This window comes from Plectrocnemia conspersa, unplaced genomic scaffold, assembly GCF_051122295.1.
Source record: "Plectrocnemia conspersa isolate PC_06_02 unplaced genomic scaffold, ASM5112229v1 ptg000001l, whole genome shotgun sequence".
NCBI lineage: Eukaryota > Metazoa > Arthropoda > Insecta > Trichoptera > Polycentropodidae > Plectrocnemia > Plectrocnemia conspersa.
The window spans coordinates 25,132,027-25,146,336 of NW_028277165.1; the positions used below are offsets into that span (position 1 = coordinate 25,132,027).

Consider the following 14,310-nt stretch of genomic DNA (forward strand, 5'->3'; position numbering starts at 1 on the left):
GTGATTTATCGCCCTCTCCTGGTGTTATCCTTCGATCGAGCCAGTTTTGACATCACAATTAGGCTTTGAGCAAACTTAAACCGCCCATGTCTTACGCACGAGTTAAATTTTATTCAAAAGAAGAAGGAAGCGAGGGTTATTTTGCTATCTATTCAATAGAATTTTATTATAGTTGTTGCTCTGCTGTGGAATTCTTGAGGAAAATTCATTTCGGAAAAGGCTCGACACATGGCCGTGTTCTCACATGCCAGGCGTTATTATCATACGTAAAAAACGTGGCCCTTTGTGAGGGTGTCAGTTCCCTTCTTGTAATTCTGTAGTTGAGGGGAGTCGTAAAAAATGTCGTAAAAATTCCATCAAGTCTATCAATTGACGTCGTTGAGGATATATTTTTTTTATTATTCAAATGTATTTTTGAAAATTATTAAAAAAACTAATGTAGTAAAGAAAAATAAAAATTAATAGTCTGAAATAGATTGAAAAAAAAAATATATTTTCGCAGTCGGTAGGATTCGAACCTACGCTCCCAGAGGGAATCTGATTTCTAGTCAGACGCCTTAACCGCTCGGCCACGACTGCTTGTGCAAGTTGGGCTCAATAATTGTATTTCAGTACAGCTATTAAATGATACGATTTTCTGAGTAAAATATCGTACTAAAATCAAAGCTATATAATCTGCAGCCTACAATTATATTTTTTTAATTATTAATATCTATACATAATAGTAATGGTATATAACTAATTTGAGAAACTGTATTATTTTGCGTTTTTCAAACTTTTTCCGTGTCCGGTGATCTAAATCCACAAATATTTCATTCCTAAAAATTTTATTTTTCGGCAATTGTGTGACCATTAAGCAGTTTCTACAATATATTTAGATATCTTAGAAGTTTTTCAGATTGAGCACCTTGATACAATTCTAAGACGTGGTATTTTTGCTTGCGGTTAATTCTCTCTTTATTCATGAAGAAATCTATTGGCTTACATTCCGGATGTTTCAATAAGTACATTATGAATATTATTATATGACTCAAAAATAAAAGCTAAAAAACTTTTAAGTACTAATTTAAGTGCAGATCGCTTTTATTGAAGAGAAAGCTCTCTGATTATAACACTAGTTGACTGAATTTTTGCAAAATTATTTTTACACTTATCGCCAAATCGTTCGTTATTATTATTAGTAGCTTGACTTTCTATTACATTCTTTTAAGTCTCTTTTCCATCGATACTTCAGCAACTGGCCATTCTGCGACTAATAAGTTGTACTTTTTCATTTTGACCTAAATCAACTATCTCTCAATCTTTATTAGCCAGTCGATTTATCAGCTAGTTCCATTTATTTATTTAATAAATTAGTTAAATCAGTTTTCAATTGAAGAAATTTAATATAAATGCAATTAACAATAAATTTACGAAATATTGATTGGAATTCCAAATGATGACACGAGTAATTTTAGTACCTGCTAAACATATCTCTAATTTGTTAAGAATGGATTAGTTGTGACATTAAAGCTAAGCTTGCCCTGTAATTCTTGTGATAGAACTTCGTTCCCAGCAAGGCCGTGCCTTGAAACTTTGAAAAAATCTGACGAGCGGTTAGGGTTGTTTGGGTTTTGACCCGGAAACTTCGGATATCAGTAGTGAAACAGAAAAGCTATTGATTACTTGAATTTTGCAGTTATCAATCTTAACAAAAAAACTTTCAATTATCGTGATATGTAAATGTAAGACAAATTATACAATGATATTTGCTTTCACAAAAATATCTATTCTGAAATCGCTTGATTTACCAACTAATAAAAAATTAGCGTGTGTCGCACAAACCACTCTTTGTGTCGTATTTCAGACAAATGCGACGTAGTAGCAACAAATAGTTTCAGCGCGCGCGCAAGCGCAGTGCATTACGGTTCGTATCTCGAATTTAGGTTCGTATGTAGAGGGCAAAATGAGATTTGTGCAAAAGTTTGTATCTCGAAAAGTTCGCATGTAGAGCGGTTCGTAAGTCGAGGTACCACTGAACAAATCTATGCCAATATGTTTTCTGTAATACTTACATTAAGGTGATCAGATTTTGAAAAATCAACGGATGCCACTAAAAATAAAAAGGCCATCTCGGATGTTTTTATTCAAGGAGGACAAAGAATGACAAATTCCTATGACTTAAAAAAGTCATTACGGAAATTTTTGTTCAAAAGCTATCTCTGAATTTTTTTGAGGAGGAAAAATTTCTACGTGAGTTAAAAAAATATGCTTTTGTATATTTTTGTCAGGGAGAAAAAATAAAGGGCAAAAGGAGGACAGAGGAAAGCATTTTTAAAGAAGACGTCTGATCACTTATGTAAATACAATTATTAAATTTCCTACTCTTTGTAATAAGTACTCGCATGCAATAAATCGTGAACTTATGAGAACACTATATAAGGAAATGCAAAGATTGTGATTCATCATATCAAGTATATTTTCTCTTAATTCTAATCTTTAGATTAGAGCAATTTTTACCCGTCATCAAATACTACAGAACATAATAAAAATAATAACCCTCATTCATCCCAGCATCACCACTTCTTTTATCAGCAACGTGCATATAAATAATTCATCAAATAAATGTATAAATAATGCATTTCGCCCCTATTTGCTACCGTCATAATAACAGTCGACCTGGGGGATCTCTCGTGGAATCGTTGGGTCAAATCAAATTCTCTTTACGTCCCATTACAGGAAGGGTGGGGAAGATTGTGTCTCATTTGCGAATAAAACGCACCTTTAGTGTATAATTTTTATTTACACGTATCCATATCAAAGCAAAAGTCTAATATTAATATAATTAACATATGATAATAAATACACATTCCGATAGATAAAAAGATGAATAAATATTTACAATACACTTTAGTTATAATAATATGGTAAATATTTTTGTCACTGGTTCTACGATAATAATTGAAATACAAACATTACCTTATTACGATTAAATAAATAATATATAAAAATATAAAAATACAAAATGGTGTTTACTTATGCAGTGCATTTAATTGTTTTTTTACAGGCACTGAGGTTCACAATACACAAAATTGTATAACTTTATCAATAAACTCGGTGGCGGCTCACGAGAAGGTGCTATATAGTTTATATTCTTTAATATGATTGATATTTGTGCGGCACCCACTTATGATCCACCACTGAATAAACTATTCCATTTAATCTTTATACAATTTGGCACATTATTGTTTATATAATATTAATTCGATATGTACATAACTTATAAAATTTGTTAATAATTAAATCACTGAGATCTTTATAATATATAAACAAAATGTTCATTGTAATGAATCGTTCCGATCATATTATTATATAAATAAATTAAATTATATACATACAAAATTTACAATCGACGTACGATCAAAGTCGTACGTTTAAACAATCTTTGGCAACGTAACAATGATTAAATTTCACTTTATACACATATACGAGATATTTCCATACAATTATTTTAAACTTAATATTTACATTGTATAAAAATTGAACACTATGGTATTTTTATTACGCACATCAATATTGTCTGTAAGACAAAACGTTAATTTATAGGCATATTCATTTGCGTCACAACATTTTATGGATATTGATTTTAGGAGTATTTTACGATTAACAAGAATATGCTCGTACAAATCTAATGTAGATATAAATGCCCTAATAAATAATATTTTCAATCACACGCACACACATACACAATTTGTTGTAATCCATTAAAAGCGCACTATCTTAAACATATTGAGTTAGATGAGTGTAGAAGTCTTGGAGGAATATTTGCAGTTGAGGTATCGTCGGTCTTTCGTCAGGTGACATTGCCCAGCAGTAAGCTGTAACAGCAAATCTGAAAAATAAGAATGAGTACATAGTTAAGAATCTTTTTACGTTTTAGTCATTGTTCTATATAGAACAGATCGACATGCTGCTTTAGAAATGGTATGTTATTTTTAGAAGACTTACAATTCGTCGGGACAGTTGACGGGCTGAGCCAAACGGTAGCCGTCCTGCAGATAGGCGCCCATCTCAAACGGATCGATTTCTTGGTAAGGCTGTTGCGCCAAAGTGGTCAATTCCCAGAGAAGAACACCAAAAGCCCACACGTCGCAAGCGGGCGTGAAGGCTCTCCTCTGCAGTGCTTCGGCTGCTAGCCATTTTACAGGTCGATTTTCATTATCGCCCAAACAGTGGTAGTCAGATGGGAACAAATCTCTTGACAGTGCATTATCAGTGATTTGAATGCGCAGCTTTTCGTCAATCCTGGAAAATATGAATTAAAAATTAATATTAAAAAAAGGAACAGATATGCAAGTTTAATATACTAACAAGGAATTTAGAGAAAGTAGTGAATTAAAGATTAAGATTATTACCCTGTGCAACAATTTTGCAATTTTTATACCATAATATTTTATTAGGATGATAATATTTAAAAAAAAAATGATCAACAGAATAAATTAGTGTTATAAGCTGGTAACTAATACATAAAAGATGTAGTGTTTTTCAATTTTTATCGCGTCTAGAAGGACAGAGGTGATTATTATATCATATAATTTATTATAATTGAAGACCTTATAAGAAAAAGTGCCAATGTACACTTATTTCGAAATAATGCGAAGCATTTTCTGCATACTCCGTTAAGTAAAACCACCATTGTCACAAAAAATGAAGGCAAAAATATCACCACTTTTGGAAAAACATCCTATGTGCAAACATTTTGTTTGAATAACTACTAATGTCCTGAACATTAGTGGTTCTTTATATTAAACTGACTAAACAATGCATGTATAAATTTAAAGCTTTGAATGATAATTTATGTACATCTTCTTTCCTTAAATTTAAAAAGGTTAAAATAAACAATACATTTTTTTTTCATATTTTGTGTAATTATAAATAAAATGTTTTATATTCCTCGTTTTTCTTACATTCGAGATGATCACAGACACAAGAGAGGAATTAAAAATAAAATAAAATAGTAACTCTTTTTTACACAGGAGGATTGAGCACCTCATGTTACAAAAACGCCGCAAAAACACAAGAGCAAACGCATCAGGTACACGTATGACGAATGTCAAGCTAAACGTGGTCAAAATTAAGTAACTTTTCTTTTGAATAAATCATCAATAAATCATTACCTGCCAGAAGGAACAAAAATATTATATATTTTGAATGATGAATGTTCCGGGCAAAATAAAAACCACGCGATGATTTGGTTTTGGTACATCATCGTTCATGTTATAAAAGAAATTGATTGCTTAATACACATTTTCCAATAAGTGGTCATTCTTTTTTAGCAAATGACACGAACTAGTGCTCTTGCTGGTGTTCCAAAAGATTGGAACAAAATTATTTTTAAGGCGAGAAAAACATCAACAACTTTCTTTGGAGAAACATTTTAAATTTCGGCAAATTCGGATGTACCAAATTGTACCATTCATTAAAAGGGGAGGTACTACGTCAATACAATTTTTCTGGGCCTTGAGATCGATTTAAAATTACTAAAAATATGGACCTTCCAAGTGTAATAAACTTTTTGCGAACATATGATGGATTTTTGCGAACATTTGGAAGTTCAAAAAAATCTGATTTATTAAGGTTCTTGCCAATTACTTTTTTTATGAAAATTTACCACCAGACAATAATACACTGGAATACGTTGAAATAGATAATGAATGTGTCTTAAGTGATAAAGATTAATTCTCAACATTTATAAAATTGTTATTGTATTCTTTTCTGCTAATTTTAATATTTTTAAATTTTTTCCCTATTTTACATGTTTTTTTAAAAAAAAAATAGTATTATATTATTAATGTATTCATGCATGTATATATTCAGTAATATTAAGCTAAAGTGGTAAATGTGAGTAAATTATAAATATATACATATATATTAAAAAAATAAAGTTTTATGGGAAAAACAGCCAGTGTAAAAAATGCCCAAAAAACGATTAAAGTCCAAGTTGTTTTTTTATAATCTTTTTTTGTGTGTAATATTTTATTTCTTTTTTACTTTGTTTTTACTCTCTCATGTAAAAAAATATTTTTGTGACAATGGTTGTTCTTTAAATAAGGTCTTTAATTATGATCGAAAATCACAGATTAGGTTTTCCTAGATTTTTCTAGTCTCACGGATGAATAAAATATAATCGAGCTAGGTTGTACATACATATATTGATTTTAGTTGTAATAACTGTTTATAATTAATAACATAGATAGCACTGATTTACAGACTTTGATTTCAGTCTAATGTTTCCCTAGTTTTTCAGTAGTTGTTAATTGTTTACCCTGTTGTAACGCATTAGGCCAACGCCTGTTATGTTCCAACGGAATATTTACAATAAATAAATATCGTTTGCCTATAATTTTATTTAAGCAAAATATTTTATAATTGGTTATATAACAAACATGTCTTTGAGTTTGAGATTTGAACTTTATATTATAAACAAATATTTTTGGAAAGATGTTTTAAGCTATTGTGTAGCAAGTCAAGTTGATATTTTATTACCTAGATTGTTTAATATTTAAGGTATGAATACTTACACGCAGTTCCTGGCGGCTATATCCTTGTGCACCATGTGCTTTTTGTGCAGGTACTGGAGACCATGCGTCACTTGGAGCGCCATGTCGACAACTTCTTGGGTCGTGAGCGTGTGAGCTACTCCCTCAGCGGACATTTTGCACTTTTGTAAAAACTTTTTCATGTTCGTATAGCCGGTGAGCGGATAGATGAGGAACGGAGACGTGTGATCTTCTATGGACACGCCGAGGACGCTGAGGACGTGACGGTGGGTCAATCCATACATAGTCATGCCCTCTTGGAGAAGCAGAGACACTTGTATTTGGGATGCGTGTTCGGTGACCGTCTTAACTAGAACGTCCTGCTCCCTGGAGTCTTCTTCCGTATAACTACCCTTGTAGACGCGTCCGAAGGCGCCTTCCAGCACAACGCTGCGCAACCTCACACGGCATCTATAAAAAATAAAAACATAAGTAATGAGTCGTTCGATTCAATGTTACATAAATTGCGCACAGGCGTTTACACGCGCAATAAAAATGATTCATGTTACCGTTGGGGTAGCAATTATCCACCATAGCGTTTAAAAATCTAAATTATTCTCCCTAGACTTTGGGAAAAGGGCAGCGGCGAAACGCGGAAGCTGCAGCCGGGGCGAATAAAAAATCGCTTCATGAATAATGCAAAGCCGGGCCGTGGACAGAAAATTACAAAAAGAGCAAAAAAAAAATTTCGACTTGTCTCTCGCGTTCTTGTTTGCTCGGATAGACAGGAGCGCATCACTAATGTACCGTTTGCAATATGCTCCGTTGGAGAGATTCTGCTACAACGGAGCGTAGAGCTGCAAGATACAGTGTATATACGACGAGGGGAGGCAATTTCTACGGTACTACTGTTTGATGATTTCTTGTTACATCTCGCATACGATTAATTGTAAAAGTTACGTCATAAAATTTAAGTGAAAGCTATTCTCATATAGTGTAACAATAATTATTTAGAAAGATCATATTTTCTAGTACAGCTTCTCCGAGTATTTGAAATAAGCTTAATTTAAAACGGTACGCTATTTTGACGGAATTATATATGTTTTGACAGGAGGTGAGAATTTTTTCAAGTTACTAAAATAATTATAAATGTATATATTGCCTTATCTTGATAATAATTTAATTTATATTATAATTTACATTATTTTAAGCATTAAAAATAGCATGAACGGACTTTTCGCTATCACGCGAAAATGCGTGAACGGACCGTAATGTGACATGATATCTCAAAAGCAGTAGCAGAACTATAAAATACGTTTCATATTCTATCGCAGTTTGACGAAGATCTCATCTTAGTCCTTTTAATTTTTTTATTACTTTTAGTAACTATTTTAAAGTATGATCTCAATCAAAAATATATAAATTACATTATCGTACATTGTGATCTATTATAAAAAAAACGTCAAGATAAAGTAAAATACGGACTAATTTATTGAAATAAGCTAAATCGAATTAGCATTTTTATTCAATTAGTTGTTCTGTATCGCCAGAAGACTAACGATCGACTAAATTAGTCACAGTTTCACAAATTTATAGCGCTTCACGCCGAAGAAGACGTTCATACACAAAATGAGACACAGGCGCCGACGTCTCTGAATTGATTGCGCGATTCCGTTCGAATAATTGCATTCCGTCGCCGAGAGATAAAGCCCGGATAAAAATCCGGACACGGCACCGCCGGAAAAACTGTGCGAGTCTATATATAAAAAAAGAAAACGACATACAAAGAGAAGTGAAATTTACGACACGATTCGCTCACGACGTGGCCGGTGTTAAAAATGTCGCACGCATTCCTGCCGGCCTGCGCCTTTCCAGAACCGGTTCCGGATTACGAATCGTGGCCTACCGTTTCTGCGGAGTGTGAAATCGTTCTAAAACCGGATCAGCCAGGATACCCCGGAAGGGCGTGCGTGGGCGCAAAACTGCTTCAAAAGCGGCAGTAGGGGGTGGTTAGCGTCGAAAGTAATTATTACAAGCTTCGAAACAGGTTCTATCCGCGTGGCGATGGGATGGTTGGGCGCCGCTGAAAGCGCTAAATCATCTCGGACAACTGGTTAATTGATCTGACGATCGGCAGTCAATTCAAAACCTGTTAACTAGCTTGTGAACGATGATTAAGAACAAACATTCGCGCGCATGCCCACATTAACGCCAGTTGCTCTCAAACGTTTGCAAACTCTCATTATCTCTCTAAATATACATTGTAATAATACGTCATTGTAATGTTTGCTAATAAAAATATTGAGATATCTTAAGAATTGTTGATGCTACATAAAAAAGATAAACGTGAAATAAAAAGTACTTTTTTATATATACAATTAAGCACCGTTAAATTGAACAAAAATTTATTTTCGGTTTGATGTTAGAAGTTCATGAATCCAAAACTTCTGTAACTGTTAATGGACCTCAGATTATAAATTAATATTTTTTTAATGTGTTTACCGTAAATTATCCGTTATAACACAACAATTTTAACACCTAGTAAACAAGCAACAACTACAAGTAAGTACTGTGAAATGTGTTTTATTAATACTTGTAAGCTATTGTATTATATCTTTTACCTACTAGATTTTTTATATATAGTGCTGCGGGAATCTGGACAACAACTATGGAAAACCATTCCGACTCTAAATGGAAATTATCACTGGAAAAACATAGGATATTTTGTGAAAATATATATCGCAGATTTTTTTGATTATTAAAATTTAGGAACATCATTTGGATGAATATGTTCCACTAATGAATCTATATCTTTATTCCTTTTTAAGGCCTTTTAAAAATAAATATGTTAGAGATATTATTTGTGTTTTGGTATTTAAAAAATATTTTTTGTATGTAGAGTACGCTCGGGATAAGGATGCCGGTTTGTTATTGTGTGCGTGTACATGTATATGAGAGGGAGAAGCGATGTAGCGTGTACTTCGTTGTCTCGCTTTCTCTTTTAACCCTTTGAACGCGTTAATCAAAAATAATATTTTATTATTTTTTTTTGAAAAATGCAAATTTTACCTTGATACTGTTAAATGTTCTGATTTTTTAATTTTTATTCATTTAAAATGATATTTTATGTTTATTCACAAAAAAAAGTTTTTTCTTGACAAGAATTTTTTTAACTGATTTTTACGTAAAGAGATAAAAAAATCAATTGGGCGACTTTAGTCGCTTTCCGCGTTCAAAGGGTTAAGGACAGTCGCTGATTCATCAACGCTGGCATTCGTCATTAAAGTGCAGTGTGGCACAGAAGTTCGATCTTCTCTAGTGATTTATTTTAAATAATTTTGTGTTGATATTGGTTTAACCCAGATATGCCCACTGTCCCATGGGTAGGTCACTAAACTCGTGCCACTGTTTTATATTTATAAATGAAATTTTAAGAGAACAAAATTTCTTGGGCATATCTGGGTTAATTGATATCAAGGCTTCAAATATACACTGTAAGTTATTCGTTCTCTTACCCGTGGATTAAAATATTTTAATTATTTTTCCATTAATACGTACCTTGTTGGTTTTTTTACACTATTCTCTGTAAGGCTTAAAAAAGTTATTATTCTTATCGTTGCGCCAATGATAATTTTTTAATTTATTCAATGGACTCTAATGATTTAATAGAGTTGTCGAGCCATTAAACAATCTGCGAATAATTTCTTTCCCCATTTTATATCTTTTGGCTTTTGAAGAATAGCTAAAGACTTCATTATTTTTTTGCCTAGTGAAAGATTTTGAATTTTGCAAATATTTAATTAATGACATCAATGTCTGGTTTCTTCGATTATATAATATATTTTTAATTGTCCGTTGAAATTTTCAACTTAGCTCAGATGTATGTATGTTAAATAAACATATTTTTTCTTTTAAAATAAAAAAATTAAATATTCTGAGCGAAATTGTTTTGAGCCACACAGTTCACGCACACAATAACAAACCGGAATCCTTATCCCGAGCGTACTCTAGGTGTATATCAAAAACTTTTTCTAAACTTTCATCTAGCAATTCATTTTAATTTTTCAAGATTTATTGTCTATTTTTTAAATCAGGTCTTGTTTTATATATTATATAATATAACAATTTGACTTTTTTATTTTAAAATATCGAATAATCAATTTTAATTGATTTTTTTATTGCTATAATATGATGAGAAGTGTATTTTAACATGAATAATATAATTATGAATTTTAATATGGAAAAAAAAATTGGTTTGCAATAAAAAGATGCTTTCTCTTGTAGTATTTAATCAACTGTAATGATCAACTGTAGTTTTTTAAACTATTGTGCTTTAAAATTTGCTAGATACGTTTTTAAATTTAATTTAAATAATAAGTAAGTTTCAAAAACATTTGGCAATTCTTTGATTATTGGAACTTATTTTTAACCTTTCACCATGGTATGAAATTAAATTTGATAATATGATAACTCTCGTAGTTATTATAATATTGACATGAAACTATTTATTTTAAATCTTAATATATCATTCAAGATCGTCCGGCATCTTTTTAAAAATGGCGGCTTGGCTGATTTAATAGTTCTTAAAAAAAATAAAAAGTTAAAAAATAGAAATTAAAATAAAATATAAAAAAAATATATTTTTTTTGTCATTTACGTGGGGTTTTGAGAACACGAAAAGTGCTATAGTTTTATATAAAATTGACATAAAACATGTTCTAAAAATAGTCGTTCTCTATCATAGGAAAAAAGTAAAGCGGTCATAAACGTTTATTAGAAATTAAAATTTAATAAAAATTTCAAATAAACGTTTTTCAGATGGGTATGAAAATTGAACAGAAACGGAACCTGTTTTAAAAAAAGTTATGAAGTCGAAAATGTTCTATAGCTAATATATAAATTATTTCTTTTACAAATTTTTATATACTGAAATCTACCAAATTTTTTGAAACCTCTTTGCTTTAGGTTTATTTATTAAGAAATATACATAAAAAAGGTGAACCTAAAAACCGACGAGTTGTATAAATGTAATAGAGCGTTTGATTTTTCATATATATTATAATGAATACCTACAAGTAAGTATTAACCATCAGACTGAAAGTCTGGGAATCCGTGATATCTATATTATTATTTATAACTTATTAGTATGTGCTATATAATTTATAATCAATAGATGTCACTGCAGCTAGGGTTGTTTTTTTTAATAATAGCACATTTTTATAAATAAAAATTCGAGTGCCGCTGCCGGGGCTCGAACCTACTACCTCAGAGTTACTAGTCTGATACATTACGGACTACGCTATTCCGTCCTATATAAAACAGGCTATTGAATCTTTCTGGTAAAAATGTAGTAAAATTTTATTCCAGCGAAATATTGAATATAGATGCGTCACACCTGATAAATTGAAAAAATTTATAAAGTTAAAAATATATTTTTTAAATTTATTAAGATAATCGATAGTCTAATACTTTTAAATTATGGCAAAATATATATTAACTCTCATATTATTTTAAAAAAAATCTACTTCGTGTGAATAAATTGAACGAGCAACGGTAAAGTTTTACTTCTAAAATTAGTCAATCTTCTCTGTTGTGCTATCAAGTTACCAGAGTGTTATGCTGTCAAATTAAATCGGTGAAACTCTGTGTAGACACAGCGTCTCGTTTTACACGTACGCAAACGTGAACGCTATCTCTAATTAAGTTTGTTAATATAAAGTGTATGTCACGTATTTACCGATAACGATGCAATAACAAGTTACAAAGCAAACATTCGCTTAAAGCTAATTAAGCAGTCGACGTCGAACTAACCTCTGTATGGTGAGTTCCGCTATCCTCTCGTGCAAGTCTTTTGATCTTTCGTCTACCACCGAGTAGCTGGGCATTCTTCTGAAGCTGGCGTAGCTGCCGCCGGATTTGCAAGACGATCCACTGGTACCGGTGAAAGCAGTGTGAGGTATGGCGGTGTCTACCGATAAAAACGTGGTGTGAGCTTGAGCGCTGGATCTGGAGCCGTTCCTCGACTCTTGCAGCATGTCTCCTTGTCTTCTGGCTTTGTTGTTTTCCATATAGCAGGTGGCCACCAACAGAGTGATAACGGCAATCAAAGCTAAAGCGCACCCGACGGCTATGTAGAAAATGTTAGCCGAGTTTGTCTCGGTGGGCGCCGTGTCTATGGACACGTTGGTGGCTCCTTGCGCCTGCTTCGATATGTCTTTTTCCAGACAGAACTTTTTTCGTCTGAACAATAGGTGCGTGACGTTGGTTTTGGCTTTGTTCAGCGTGATGTTTATGGATATGTTGACGCCGACCTCAGCCGATATGTGCTCGGAGCAGGGGAGCTCTATGCGAAACGTTTGGGCTGTCACCGGAACAAGGCCCGTCTTAGTGATGTTCATGGGGGTCGTAGAGATGACGGCATGATTGGACACGTCGACGCTGATGGAGTACGGCAACTGTAACGAGATAAAAATAAAAATCAATGATGACGATGAAACACCGTTTGAGATTGAGTGAAAATTGCGAATAGCGAGAATAGCGCCTTAGAGCTTTCCGTTCGATCGAGCAAATTGTGGTGGTGCGGTGTCATTATCGGATAATGCGATGGCGGAGATCGATCGATTTGTTAAAAGAATGCGATCGAATGCACGGCCAAGTGTAAAATTGACTGGTTGTATACTATATACCAGGGGTGATCAAATGTATAAGCCCTGTGAAGACTCGCTGCTGAAATTAGCGATGGCGGTCTACAGCGTAATGTATTTTTCTGAAAGAAAGCTGTGGTTTAATTTGTGTTAATTTATTTTGAATAATATATAAACATTGCATAGATGACGAAAAACTGATATTTAAGCGAAGGGCAAAAACATAAATTAACGAATTAATTACGTACTAGAAATTGAAAGCAACTTAACAATAATTGTATATGAAAAGCATGAGAGATCACGTGGGTGGTAAAATGTTTGCAAATTTTCAGAAAAAAACTGAGTTTGAAGAAACGAATGTACGCTTACATTCTTAATGGAAACCATTACTATTTGTCTCACATGTGCGCTTCTAAATACTCTTTTTATAAGAATAAAATAGTCTGCGCAAAAACAATGCGTTTGCGGTTTAATAGATTTTTACTACACTTGTCTTTGATATATAAGTTTTGAAAAAAACAATGTTGTTTCGTTTTTGATAATGCTTGAACGACCGTTAATGTATTTGTCAGAGAAATGTAGATAATGTAATCAACTGATGTATATATTGTATTTGATAATGAAAGCCGTTGTTCTTAAAGATTTTTGGAGCAATATGTTAATCGCAACAAATGCTTTCAGCGCATTCACAAAATGACAATAGTTCTAAAATGCAATGCACGCTCCGCTGGCAGTGATTTTCAATTAACTTGCAATTCTCTGAACCCTGAGATAGATGAACAGATGACATGTCTTATTTTGTTCAAGAGTTAATATATTAATAACTTAAATTGTTTGATTTTTGACCTTCTGAAACGTTTGCTTCGTAAGAACGCATCATAACGGGTCATATCTCTCGACATTACCCTTGATGATCGATTTAAAGCCTTAACGCATCACAACCGGTTCTTGACATATCCTTCCATCATACAGAGCCCATCGGTGGCAATTATCAGTCATAACTGCATAATTCGATCATAAGACTGATGATAATCGTCTGTCGGTGTATATGTTACAGTGAAGTTATATTTTCACTAGTACAGGCGGCCCTCGACTCTCGCACAATTCGCTATTTCGCACATTTAAAAAAAAAACATTTTTTTTAAATT

The 14,310-nt window shown here is 32.6% G+C and overlaps 1 protein-coding gene and 1 non-coding gene across 2 annotated transcripts in view; both read right to left on the reverse strand.

Annotated features, from left to right (window-relative positions):
- Positions 1 to 497: 497 nt before the first annotated feature.
- Positions 498 to 579, reverse strand: TRNAS-AGA (transfer RNA serine (anticodon AGA)). The gene has a single exon. It is a non-coding gene; the product is annotated as a tRNA-Ser (tRNA).
- Positions 580 to 3,534: 2,955 nt separating this feature from the next.
- dnt (tyrosine-protein kinase Dnt) overlaps positions 3,535 to 14,310 on the reverse strand; it is a 134,115-nt gene continuing 123,339 nt past the window's right edge. The window contains exons 3-6 of the mRNA XM_088194003.1: positions 12,330 to 12,973; positions 6,561 to 6,989; positions 3,988 to 4,284; positions 3,535 to 3,871 (exon numbers count right to left, since the gene is read on the reverse strand). Of these exons, the coding sequence (XP_088050129.1) occupies positions 3,760 to 3,871; positions 3,988 to 4,284; positions 6,561 to 6,989; positions 12,330 to 12,973 (1,482 nt within the window). The 3' untranslated portion in view covers positions 3,535 to 3,759. The remainder of the gene's footprint in view (positions 3,872 to 3,987; positions 4,285 to 6,560; positions 6,990 to 12,329; positions 12,974 to 14,310) is intronic.